Here is a 14,250-nt window from a genome sequence, read left to right on the forward strand (position 1 = left end):
TTAAGGTTGATAATTGTAAAGGGTCGTGACATCCGATTTGACCTGTTAAGGTCGATAATTGTAAAGGGTCATGACATCCGATTTGACCTGTTAAGGTCGATAATTGTAAAAGGTCGTGACATCCGATTTGACCTGTTACGGTTGATAATTGTAAAAGGTCATGACATCCGATTTGACCTGTTAAGGTTGATAATTGTAAAAGGTCATGACATTTGATTTGACTCGGTAATATGAAAATAGTTAAGTTACGCCTTAGTGGTACTTGTAAACCAGAAAACAACTTTTGTATTTTTAATCCTAGACCCAGATCAATAGTTAAATTTACATTTTCATCAGTTGTAATCCCTGAATGAAGTTTTTGGATTGGGTTCCCTGTATGAGTCATCACTTGTTACCCAGATCAGGGTTTAGACCTACATTTTTTGAGTAGTAATCCCTGAATGAAGTTTTTTGTATTGGATTCCTTGTATGAGTCATCAGTTGTTGCCCAGATCAGGGTTTAGACTTACATTTTCATCAGTAGTAAAACCCCTGAATGAAGTTTTTGGATTGGATTCCCTGTATGAGTCATCAGTTGTTACCCAGATCAGAGTTTAGACCTACATTTTTTGATTAGCAATCCCTGAATGAAGTTTTTTGTATTGGATTCCTTGTATGAGTCATCAGTCGTTACCCAGATCAGGGTTTAGACCTACATTTTTTGAGTAGCAATCCCTGAATGAAGTTTATTTTTGGATTGGATTCCCTGTATGAGTCATCAGTTGTTGCCCAAATCTGGGTTTAGACTTGCATTTGTTTTAGTAATAATCCCTAAATGAAGTACATATCCTTTCATTTTAATTTTAATAACTTAACTACACCTAGAAAACAGTGCATTTAAAAGTTAAACGTGTGTCTGTATAAGAAGGTATTGGGTGAAGTGGTCAGGAACTGTTCTTTGGCCAATGTATTACAGGATACTGAAGGGAGAACTCCTATCCACGTGGCTATAGCCAACCAGAACACAGTGATCATCTCTCTTCTGTTGGCTCACCCCGAGCTTGATCTGACACTGCGCGACAGGCAAGGTTTGACACCTTTTGCAGCTGCTATGATGCTCAAGAATAATAAAGCTGCAGAATCAATCTTGGCAAGGGAACCAAAAGCTGCAGAACAGGTAAACATTCCCGCTTTATCTACAAGCACCACAGAACTTGTTGTTTGATCATCTTTGTAAAAGTTTTTATACTTTATTTTAAAACATACTTCTGCAAAGTTTGCCCGAATAACACAAAAATTAGATTTTATATTCTGTAAGTACCATTTAAAATGTAAAAGATTCAATTCAATAATTAGATCTCAAGACCATTGATTTTATACATACTCACTATCTGATTCTTTTATCTTATATGACCCACCTGACATTGAAAGCATTAATGAGTTTAAATGGTTGCTACACAAGTCTTCTAAATGCAATGTAATATATGAAAAATGTAACGATTTGTTTGACAGCACGACAACAAAGGAAGAAATTTTCTCCACCTCGCCATCCAGAAGTCAGACATCGAAAGTGTTTTGTTCCTGTTGAGTGTCAATGTCAACATTCATTCTAGGGTACAGGATTCTTCCCAACTGACTCCACTTCATGTTGCAGTAGAAACTGGAGCAGAAATGATTGTCAGGAACTTGGTAAATAAAAATAATAATGATTCACTTTCGTTTCCAGTTATTCAAGACTTGTACACTCTGTTCGTTAATTTGTCAGATCTTACCTGATTTTAACGGAAAAGTTTATGACCGTAGCAGAGTTAAATTAATGATTCGCTTTCGTTTCCAGTTATTCAAGACTTGTACACTCTGTACGTTAATTTGTCAGATCTTACCTGATTTTAACGAAAAGTTTATGACCGTAGCAGAGTTTAATTTAGGAAGTTAACTATTAAAGAAAAAATAATGTTGTTTTGGAAACTTTTACGTTGAATAAGATGCTCGATAGATATCGTAATGACAGTTCTATTGTTTAATTTCTCAGCTATTAGCAGGAGCCAGTATTAATGACACGACACCTCAGAAACAAACAGCACTCCACATTGCTGCTGCTTTGGATCATAGTGCCATTTGTTCCGTTCTTTTGGAGAACTCTATTGACTTTGATGCTGTAGACATCAATCTTAATAACGGTGAGATGAACTTGCGTATCTAATCAATTGTTTAACTCAAAATTATTTAAGAACTGATATCTTATCATTAGGTGACGTTAGTGTAATTAACAAAAAAAATTGAAAAAAATGTTCAAAGTTTCTGGGTAGTTCCAAAGGAGTCTTGTCTGTAAACAAAGTATCCATCAATTGTTTTTAGAATTTTCCTACCCATCCCAAAGTATAGGTTTATGTTCAAATAGAAATTGTAGTCCTTGGAAAAAATAATGATTATCTTGTTTTTCACATAATTTTCCTTCCTTGTGAGTGATTTTTATTACTACAGATTTATGATGCTACAGCATGGAGTCTGAACAATTTCTAATAAAGCTTAACTTTGAAGATAGAGCTCGTTGGCTAAAGTGGCCGGATGGAAGAGAATTTAATACGTAAACATCAATGTAGAGTAAATGGTGGTTTCAATCGAAATAATTGCCACCTGAATATCCCACAGCAGCGAACAAAGGATTCTAAAGTGAAGTTTACAATGCTTAGGAATAACTGTAGATCTTGGAACCTTTTACTGTCTCTTTTAATACATGAAAACAGTTTCATGTTAACATATATCCGTTTGAAATCTTCAAGAATTTTCTTATATGAAAAAAACATAGACAAGTTTAGAAGAATCATTATGTGTGGCAGATTATTCAGATAAATGATTTTTTATTCAAAATTATTAAGTTTATAATATTCAAGCAAGTGATATTTATAAGATAACTTCGTCTCTACCAAGAATATTGTCGGCAGAAATCATGACACTTAGCCGAACAAAAGTAGTAGTAATAATGTTTTTTGAAGCCAGAATTTGTGACTGCTTCTATTGGAAAAGTAAAGTATCAAGAGAAATGTGTTAATGCTATATTAAACATTTTTTTTGTTGTTGTTGTGGGCTCGAATCACTGTCACCGAATATATTCGCCCTTTCAGCCATGGAGTTGTTATAATGTGGCTGTCAATCTCACTATTCATTGATAAAAGAGTAGCCCAAGATTTGGCAAATTGGTGGTGTTGACTATCTGCCTTCCCTCTAGTCTATCACTGTTAAATTAGGGACAGTTAGCACAGATAGCTCTCATGTAGCTTTGCCTGAAATTAAAAAACATACAAACAATATTTTTATTGTTACATAGCCTTCTGGAATATTTGACACTTTTATCCAATCTGTTGATCTTATTTTGATTATTTTGAGGCTGCATTCTTGGTATTGCTTTGAAGGCTTCTCCTAAATTTATGTTTACAGTGTTGGGAGTATTTTCAGGTTACTCCCTAAGAGTTGTCAAGTACTTCAGTTTTCTGTACATTTAAATATTTATTTGGCATTTAATAACTGTCTCCACTTTAAGCTCTCATTTGTATTTCTAACAACATTGTTAATAGCTTTTACAGAGATTTTATTAATAACCTACATATTTAAGGAACTTCAAACTTGATACCTTATTAGTTGACATAGTGGGTTAAACAATAGATTTTAGATCCCACATAACGATAAACTATAATCCCCAACCTCTCCTATAACTTTCACGATTCTCAGCTGTTTTGTTATTTTTTAAGAAAAGGTTTACAATAACTCTGTATTAAGTGATCTTTAAAACACTTGTAGCTCTTCACCTGGCATGCCAGAAAGGAAACTTAGCAACCTGCAGAGTTCTGCTCACTGAATCTCGAATCAATGCTGAAGCTCATAACCTCAGGTTTGTTTGTTTAACAGCATTTTATGTGATCTTAAATTCTTATTATCTTAAGTTGTACTGCAAAAAAATACTCATCATTTTGGGGGCAAGATTGATAGTCAAGATCTACTGTTTAATCAGATAAGAGTTGACGATAAGTGATAGTAACCAGTTATCTTCTCTCTCTGGTCTGTTCCTGAATTAAGATGGATCTTGTCTATTTCTCCCAATATCATATAAAATTGTCATATAAACCAACTTGTGTGGTGTTGATTGTTTATAAAGATGTCTTTCACAGCAGGTCACATCTTCATATAAACCAACTTGTGTGGTGTTGATTGTTTATAAAGATGTCTTTCACAGCATGTCACATCTTCATATAAACCAACTTGTGTGGTGTTGATTGTTTATAAAGATGTCTTTCACAGCAGGTCACATCTTCATATAAACCAACTTGTGTGGTGTTGATTGGACATCTTTATAAACATGTCCAGTGAAACTAAGATGTGACATGCAGTGAAATTTAGATAAAGCGTGTTTTATGAAGAACATTATGAGAAGTGTAGGCAAAAAATTAAACTGTTGTTTTTAAATGCAATTACTGTGATAGACATCTGTTTGCTAAATTAGTAGAGATTCAGAATTTGAGAGCCAGAAGAAACAAGTTCAGGGCTATCTTCTAATTAGACTTTCTTGAATATTTAATTGTTTTTTTATAAGAACATGATCAAGGATAAGCACCTAGTAAGGATATGTGCAATTAGACAAGTGCTAAACTATAAGGTGGCTCTGAATTAACAGAATACTGCTTTTCTGTTTCACCTTAAATTGTAAGCTTGCTCTTATTGCAGCAGTCTGTTTAAAATTTTTTGGACATTCATTTGTTTTATCATTATTGTTTCAAGTTTAATTTTCAATAAATGTGTAACATGGCATTATCTAAATATTTAAGGGTTACCACAAAATATTATAACGAAACAGTGTGTTATAATTTTAATCAAAAGATTCGTATTGGATATAAAGTGAATTCAGAAACATTGGGGTGTTTCTTTTTTTTACGTACTTGTAAGCGTGAACTTCCCAAGCTGAAATGCTACTATCCCGACTCTCCTTTTTTCATCGAAATGAATAAATAAATACACTTTGCAAGTATATATATAAATCTACATTTATTGCGGTGACAGTCTGAAGATAATAGATTAGATTATTACAGCATATCTGATGTACCAATAAACAGTCTACATGTGATAGATTTGTGGTATTGACAGTTATGTGATATAATTCAAAATGTGTAACTCTGATTATGCAGTCTACCGGTGTGGCAAAATCAAAACAACCATGTGACGGGAGAAAGGCTAAGTGGGTGGCCTTAGTCATTTCACCAAACCAAAGCTGTATCATTTCATCTTGATACAACTTTGCATTAAAAAATAACCAGTCACAGTAAAAAATAATCAAATAAAACAGAAGGTGTTCTATGTAGAAACTAAATAATTGAACATTTTTTAGTCACAAGTTGGTAATTGAGTCGCATATTCTTATATCAGGCCTACAGTTGGTTAACCTGTCCTCAATAAACGGGCTACCAATCTTACGATAATTTCAGAAATGGTAGGTATTTAACAATTTGAAAGAAAAAATAAGATAACAATTTTGTGAATTTTAATGAGAAATTATACTATTGGAATTTTACATACATGCACAATCAGAACGACACTAACCTTAATCTAGTGTGTATAGAATTCACGATAACCCAAGCTTAAAATCTTGTCGTCGTCGACATTTAGCCGGTGGATTTTTACACCCTCACATTCTCATTTAAAGTTGGTTAATCTAACAGCAAATATTTTCTAAAAATTGATTGGTATTAATTCTGTTATTTTACGTTTAGAGGCCAGACTCCTGTTCACGTATTGATTGGTATTAATTCTGTTATTTTACGTGTAGAGGCTAATACATGAACAGGAGTCTGGCCTCTACACGTAAAATAACAGAATTAATACCAATCAATACGTGAACAGGAGTCTAATACATGAACAGGAGTCTGGCCTCTACACGTAAAATAACAGAATTAATACCAATCAGCTCAGTATGGAAGAGAAAATGCTGCCGCTATTTTTGAATTGTTCATGGAAAGTATGCCAGAATATCCAATTAATAATCCAGATGCAGAAGGAAATACACGTAAGTATCATTGACAATAATATTTCCTTTTCCATTTTCTGTTATCACATGCACTTTTCATCATCTGATATGACGTACAAATTATTTCAATTGGGGGGGGGGGTTACAAAATCGACTAAAATTCTTGATTTATTTTAATGGGTCGCATAAGGTAGTCATTGAAATCAAAAATATTAAGTACAGCATGTGTAAATACAGTTGTTCACCCGTTTTTGAGTGTGCAACACAACGTTTACTTCAGAGTGAGGTGTTATGCCACGATAATGTAATGATTAAAGCCCAGGGGACTTTTCTGCAACTTAACAAAAACTTGTAAGTACACATTTCGAGTATGTGAGCTTAACAAACTTACAAACACTAACTTTTTGACTTTTTTCTTATAAATCTGTAACTTATTTTACCTGAAAGCATCAAATAACGTAATCGTTCCATTCGTTTAGTGTTTTATAGTGGAAAAACCGATGCTGTAATATTAATAAATTATTTTATAAACATCTGTACGTATTGCAAAAAAAAAAACGTTTTGGTCAAATGCTACTGGTACTTTCAGAGTTAATCTGCTATCCATTGTTGGGCCAAATAGAAATGTCTTGCTAGCAGTCATTGATTCATCCCTAATTTAAATAAGAGTGAGTAAATTGCGTAAGTGTCAGTTACCCTGCACTTTTCTAACGTAGTTAAGTATCCTTGGCCAATTAGTGTTATGTACTAACTGTTAAAAGTGATTATCATCAAGATTTCTCTAAGGGAGTAATTACCATCATCAGTTTTTTCTAAACCTGTTTTTATGTGGTATCGTGAAAATATTTTTCAAACGAAAAGGTACATCTCGTCTATATTCAAAACCCACAACTTACACTCATTTCGCAATAAAATTAATATGTATTTTTTGTACTTTGGAAAACATGGAATCTGTGGAAACTCATTTTCCATCCTGAGAAAGAAGATGAAATCCACTTTCAGTAATAGATAGGAGCTGCCTTGGTTCATTGGACAGTTTTATTGGTTATCAAAATCAAGACATTTTATTGGTTATCAAAATCAAGACATTTTATTGGTCATGAAAATCAAAATTTTTATTGGTCATCAAAATCAAGACATTTTATTGGTCATCAAAATCAAGAAATTTTATTGGTCATCAAAATCAAGAAATTTTATTGGTCATCAAAATCATGACTTTTTATTGGTCATCAAAATCAAGACATTTTATTGGTCATCAAAATCAAGACTTTTCATTGGTCATCAAAATCAAGACATTTTATTGGTCATCAAAATCAAGACTTTTTATTGGTCATCAAAAATCAAGACATTTTAGTTGTTAATAACCACTCTTAAATGAAAGTTGAAATGTTCCAATTTGCACAGTAGTTGACATCTCTCTTGTTTTATGTAATATAAGTTGTTTTGATTCAATGTAACAACTTTTGAAAATCTTTGGTTAATAAATCAACTGTAAAAATGTTATTGTTTTAAAATGATTTGTATAGGGGAGATGAGTATTCCAGATCAGCGTATATTTATATGCAATGTTAAACATACTGATATGAACTGTCTGCCATGTTTACACTTAAGTTTTACTAAGTTAGATCATAAACAAATGACTTTTGTTTATTAGGAGAGAGTATATATGTAAATTGTATGCATGCGTGATTTTGTGTTTTCTGTTTCAAAAAACTATCCACAAGAGTATGATACATAGAACATCTAGTTGGTTTTCACTCTCAATTTGAGTGTCTGTATAAATCGTTAAAGTACAAAATACATATCCCTAATAGCCACCTGCCTTGCTTGATCATGAAACCCATCCTTACTCATTCATTAACATAGTAAAGTAAAAATCCCTAATAGCTACAAACCTTGCTTGATCATGAAACCTTATCTTTACTCATTCATTAACATAGTACAGTAAAAATCCCTAATAGCTACAAACCTTGCTTGATCATGAAACTCCATCCTTACTCATTCATTAACATAGTAAAGTAAAAATCCCTAATAGCTACAAACCTTGCTTGATCATGAAACTCCATCCTTACTCATTCATTAACATAGTAAAGTAAAAATCCCTAATAGCCACCTGCCTTGCTTGATCATGAAACCCAATCCTTACTCATTCATTAACATAGTAAAGTAAAAATCCCTAATAGCCACCTGCCTTGCTTGATCATGAAACCCCATCCTTACTCATTCATTAACATAGTAAAGTAAAAATCCCTAATAGCTACAAACCTTGCTTGATCATGAAACTCCATCCTTACTCATTCATTAACTTAGTACAGTAAAAATCCCTAATAGCTACAAACCTTGCTTAATCATGAAACCCCATCCTTACTCATTCATTAACATAGTACAGTAAAAATCTCTAATAGCTACAAACCTTGCTTGATCATGGGATTCTTTCATTAAACATTTTTTTATAAACTAGTACAGTAAAAAAAAAAAGGTTCAGTTCATCTCAGAAGACGTGTACATTGTTTTGTCCATTATACATCATATGTTATAACATCTGTGTTAAATACCTTCAACTTATGTAAATTAAATAATTTTGCAGATAGTATAATTATAACTATGATATTTTTTCTCCTTTATGTCGTCAGCTCTGTTATTAGCATACATGAATGGCAACGGGAATTTGTCTCGAGCAATTGTACGAGCAGGAGCGTGCCTGGGAACTTGTAATAAGCAGGGAGTGAATATCTTCAACTTCCAAGTTGCTACAAAACAACTGCTCTTCAGATTATTAGGTCAGATTGTTTAGACATTATTGTATAAAACAGCTTATAATAATTTAATATTGTCATTCTTAAGCACTCTTGATGGGTATTTTGTGATTCCACCCAACTTGTAATGGAAAGGTTAAGTAACTTACTTTTACTTTTGATAATTTATTTTCATGTTTTTCTTTTACAGAATTTTACTTTAGAGCAATATGTCATAGTTTTTCTTAGTTCCTCATTTCTTGTGGTGAAAACCTTGCGCATTTTTGTGTTCAGGAGTTAGTTACATCTCATTTATAGTGTACATTTAGTTGTCTTTTGTGTTATATTAATGAAATATCTGCATATTGAAGTAATTTTATTGTCTCATGGTTTGGCGGTTTTGATCTGTCTGTTCTCTTACTTTGAGAAATTACAGTTGTGTCTTATTTTATAATGTGTTGTTTTATGTAATCTTATGCAAGTATAAAATATCACCTGTGTGTAGGTCTGTGATATAATGTAACATTAATTTAGCAAAAACAAACATTAGTGGGAAGACCCCTAATGTGTGAAAACAACAGCAAAATTAAAAGTTCACCTCAACTGCAAATTAAACATAGAGATTTGTCATATTCTAATTATGTATGTATGTTCGTGTAACAATTTACCATCAGTTTGAAAAATAAAAAACACTGCTCGGGTCTAGGCATTTAGAAACGTATATTTTTTTTTTCCTCTTATAACATTACCAAATTATGAATTAGACCTCTATGTCACAAATTAAATTTTCAATTTTATCTTTGTTGAAAAGAAAAGAAACTTTTATGGCATAAAATGTGTAAGTTGAAGAATAAATGAGACTTTTTAGGCCTAGCAAAAGAAACACCTCAGGGCTTAATTAGCAATATTTTGTAAGTTAAAATACTCTGAAAATGTGTTTTTTTTAACTTTAAAAGGTGAAAAATATCAAAATTTGAGACCATTTTATCACATGTTAGGGTTAGTAAACAACCATCACAGCGAAATGCCTGAGCCAGCATTTTATCCCTCGACACAATCAGCCTTTTTTTTTTCAAATTGAAAGTATTTATGGTTTTAGTATTTCATCTTGTTTTAAAAATTTATAGTTTGAAATCCCTTATAATGTTATTGATTTGTTGGAATATTTGAGCATCACATTCAAGCATTTCACGAAAAACTTTTTGAATATATTTTGTCATTACTTATAAGTCATCTTTGATTAGAACTTGGATTTATGTACACTTTGATGTTATGTTCTAATCTGCTTCTTCATGAAGCCATGTAGAGTTGACCATGTAAAAAAATAATTTGACACGGTCAAATGTCTGACCATGTTATTTATTAAATGTCATAGCAAAGGCAAAGAATTGGAAGGTCAAGCAAGTTCTTGAAGGTATAACATTTCAAAAAAATACATATAAAATTTGTTACTAGATTTTTTGAAAAACCTTCCCAAAATGAAAAATAAACAAGAATAATGTATTGGCCATCTATTGGTCTGTAAAGATATTTAAATTGCATTTCACACAGAAAGATGCTGTTGTTTATGCATATATGTTACAATGTTGCTATTGTTTTGAAACACTGTGTGTGTGTCTTATTTTAACTCAATGTAGCCTTTGTTCTTATGTTGAGATGCTGTAGTTGTGTTTCATGTCATAAGAATTTAATACATTTTATTTGTGTTCATTTTATAGTAATGTTGTGTCTATTCTTATGTTAAAAATAGCTAGCTATGTGTCCATTGTTACTTATATAAAACAATATTAAATGTATCCATACCGGCAATCAATCAGTTGTAAAATGAATCATGATACACCTCAACATAAAATATATCTAATTCTGAGAACTTCTGGTCCAAAGAAATAGTTATTTCAACAAGATAACTACAAGAAATAATAAGATCATAAAGAGTTATACTGTATTTGAGTGGACAAAAGATGAGTTGTTCTCTAAGAAATGATACACACACACACACACACACAAACTCAACATTAGAATGAAGACAATGCACATTACCAAAAAGTAATACAAATCTTGGGTTATTTAGTCCTGTATGCCAGTGTCGTTTTACTATTAAAATGTTTTACAATTATGTTTCGTTTATTCAGTAAAAATGTCAAGCTTAATAAAAGTAGGCTTTGGATTTTTCTTTGATATCTTGGTAATTGTATTGTTAATAAGAGATTCTATTTGTATAACGAATTAGTATTTTTAAGAATTTAAGATATTTTTTCTAATATATTTGATAAGATTTTCTACCAAGAGAACCACCGTGGGCCGAAGGTGAATATTGTTTGGAGTGTGGAACCAAGTTTAACATAAAGACTCGCAAACACCACTGGTAAGCATTATTAAACAGTCAAATTTAATTTTTTTATTTTATACGTAAAGCAGTTTGTAACCATTTTCATTCGTACGAGTCCTCTTTTAAGCCTAAAAATGCCTTTAATTTTTAATGTTTTGTCTTTGCATCACATAGGTTCTTAGAGATTTTGTTCTCAAGTATTACTTTTTTTAGTAGACTTACTTTATTCCGGTTTTCGTGCCCTTGTACTTAAAACTCACACAGAGCTTTTCTGTTTTTTTACTTGATAAGACCTACCAGTTAATTCCATCCTTTTTCTACTCTACTTGAGAGTTTCAAGGTAGGTAGTTAATTTTGGGAGCACTGTAAAGGTTTCAATTGTTTATTTTGTCTAACTTCTTACATTCAACTTTACACAGTTTCAGTTTCCGAACTCACAATGCTAAAATCTGGAGTTTAGTTCTTCACCGTGGACAGAGTGCAGATTGTGTAACTATGCAATCAGAACTTAAGTTACAGTGTCATCATGATCTATAGTCTTAAAAAAAAAAATCCAATTTTGTTTTCTTTAAAACTATCACTTTTCAGAGAAGTGCTCTTATAGTATTCTAATGATTTATACCAGGCTGTAGATTAACGGTTATCAAACACTGGAATTTGTAATTGTTCCCCAACAGCTGTGGTAGTTTTCATTGCTGATTGGTAGACTACATTTTGAAATTACCCAGAAAAGTAATAGAATTACCATATTTAGCACAACAATCACAATATATAAAGAAGTTGGCTGTTATGATAAGAAGAGTATGTATCTACAAGTTGAAATTAAATTTATTGTTAAAGCGGAAAACTTTTTCATCTCGAAGATGTAGTACCCAATAATAAATCATTTGTCGCTTACGAATTTGTATATGAGGAGGGATATGTAGGTTCTAGTACTGTATGAGTGGAGGGATATGTAGGTTCTAGTACTGTATGTGTGGAAGGGATATGTAGGTTCTAGTACTGTATGTGTAGAGGGATATATAGGTTCTAGTACTGTATGTGTGGAGGGATTTGTAGGTTCTAGTACTGTATGTGTGAAAGGACATGTAGGTTCTAGTACTGTATGAGTGTAGGGACATGTAGGTTCTAGTACTGTATGAGTTGAGGGACATGTAGGTTCTAGTACTGTATGTGTGTAGGGACATGTAGGTTCTAGTACTGTATGTGTGTAGGGACATGTAGGTTTTAGTACTAGGTGGTTCAAGAATAAGATTTTTACTGTATTGAGTCAAGCTAGTGACGAGTAAGTATTGAGTCTAGCTAGTGATGAATAAGTATTGAGTCAAGCTAGTGATGAATAAGTATTGAGTCTAGCTAGTGATGAATAAGTATTGAGTCAAGCTAGTGATGAATAAGTATTGAGTCGAGCTAGTGATGAAAAGCAATTAAAAATAAGAGAGAGTTTAATAGTTGTTAATCTGAAGCCTGGAATAAATTGACAGAATTGTAAATTAGAAATAAATAAAATTGATCTGTAGTCATTATGGTGTTGTAGTCAGCTATTAACATGGCCATATTTTTAAACTCCAGGTCTACTATAACACTATGTCTATTAACATGGCCATATTTTTAAACTCCAGATCTACTATAACACTATGTCTATTAACATGGCCATATTTTTAAACTCCAGATTACTATAACACTATGTCTATTAACATGGCCATATTTTTAAACTCCAGATATACTATAACACTGTTTCTATTAACATGGCCATATTTTTAAACTCAAGATCTACTATAACACTGTTTATATTAACATGGCCATATTTTAAACTCCAGATATACTATAACACTATGTCTATTAACATGGCCATATTTTTAAACTCCAGATATACTATAACACTGTTTCTATTAACATGGCCATATTTTTAAACTCAAGATCTACTATAACACTGTTTATATTAACATGGCCATATTTTAAACTCCAGATATACTATAACACTGTGTCTATTAACATGGCCATATTTTAAACTCAAGATCTACTATAACACTATGTCTATTAACATGGCCATATTTTTAAACTCCAGATATACTATAACACTATGTCTATTAACATGGCCATATTTTTAAACTCAAGATCTACTATAACACTATGTCTATTAACATGGCCATATTGTTAAACTCCAGATATACTATTACACTATGTCTATTAACATAGCCATATTTTTACCTGTCTTTTAACAACAGCCGACACTGTGGTCGTATTCTTTGCTCTCGGTGTTCTGAAAGAGACATGCCAATCTTGAAATTCAACTTGAACAAAGCAGTACGTGTCTGTGAGATGTGCTTCGATGTTCTGACGCTAGGATCATCCATGTAAAAAAAAAATGTGAATACACCTTTGTATAGCTTCAACCATTTTGCCGACTATCGCATGAACAAAGATGATGGCCTTCATGATGGCTTAATTTGATATACAAAATCCATCTTCGCTATCGAATAAAATCTGTTTTTGATCACTTCGGTGTTCGTATGTAAAGTATGTTTGTATGTTTTGAAGCAGATATATTCTCACTGTTGTTTTTGTGCAAACTAAAGAAAAAGTATTGTATAAAATAAATAATTGTTAAATAATATGATGAACTTATGAAACATTTTTTAAGTTTTTTCCCCCTTAATAGTAGTAATTATAAAGTGTATCTGACAGTCTGGACTACAAGTACTATTTTTCAGACTTTTTTTTTTTCATGGAATACTTGTGAATCTATATAAACGTAAAGCTTGATATATATGTTATAAATTGTTGTATTTAATTCTGTACGTATATTGTACGGCATACTTTTTGAAATTGTCTTTGTTCCTCTGTTTTACTTTTTTTGTACTTACGGCCTCACTAGGTCAGTGAAATTGTTTTATGATAACTATTGTTTGTGAATTCTAAATTCTTTAAAAAAAAAGAACTGTGAAATTCACGTTTCCAATAAAAAATATATTTCTTTAAAAGTACACGTTTTCTACCGAGTATTTCAGAATTTTAGTAAGCTTTATCTCATATTTAACAGTAAAATAGTTATTTTAAGCTATGACGCTGTTAGCTTTTCCATCAAAAGTTAAAAGGCTCAAAAAACATGCTCATGCTTTTCAGGGTGTAAAATGGAAATACAGTTTTTAAATTTCAATATATATATATATATATATATATATATATATCTA

General features: G+C 31.8%; 1 protein-coding gene across 1 annotated transcript in view; it reads left to right on the forward strand.

Moving 5' to 3' along the window:
- The window catches only part of LOC106470688 (rabankyrin-5-like), a gene marked incomplete at its 5' end in the record, with an annotated part of 38,340 nt that extends 24,198 nt beyond the window's left edge, over positions 1-14,142 (forward strand). The window contains 9 exons of the mRNA XM_022399329.1: positions 956-1,156; positions 1,492-1,668; positions 2,012-2,159; positions 3,778-3,868; positions 5,739-5,762; positions 5,931-6,031; positions 8,626-8,772; positions 11,002-11,092; positions 13,285-14,142. Of these exons, the coding sequence (XP_022255037.1) occupies positions 956-1,156; positions 1,492-1,668; positions 2,012-2,159; positions 3,778-3,868; positions 5,739-5,762; positions 5,931-6,031; positions 8,626-8,772; positions 11,002-11,092; positions 13,285-13,417 (1,113 nt within the window). The remainder of the gene's footprint in view (positions 1-955; positions 1,157-1,491; positions 1,669-2,011; positions 2,160-3,777; positions 3,869-5,738; positions 5,763-5,930; positions 6,032-8,625; positions 8,773-11,001; positions 11,093-13,284) is intronic.
- Between the last annotated feature and the right edge of the window lie 108 nt (positions 14,143-14,250).

This window comes from Limulus polyphemus, unplaced genomic scaffold, assembly GCF_000517525.1.
Source record: "Limulus polyphemus unplaced genomic scaffold, Limulus_polyphemus-2.1.2 Scaffold4160, whole genome shotgun sequence".
NCBI classification, from domain to species: Eukaryota; Metazoa; Arthropoda; class Merostomata; order Xiphosura; family Limulidae; genus Limulus; species Limulus polyphemus.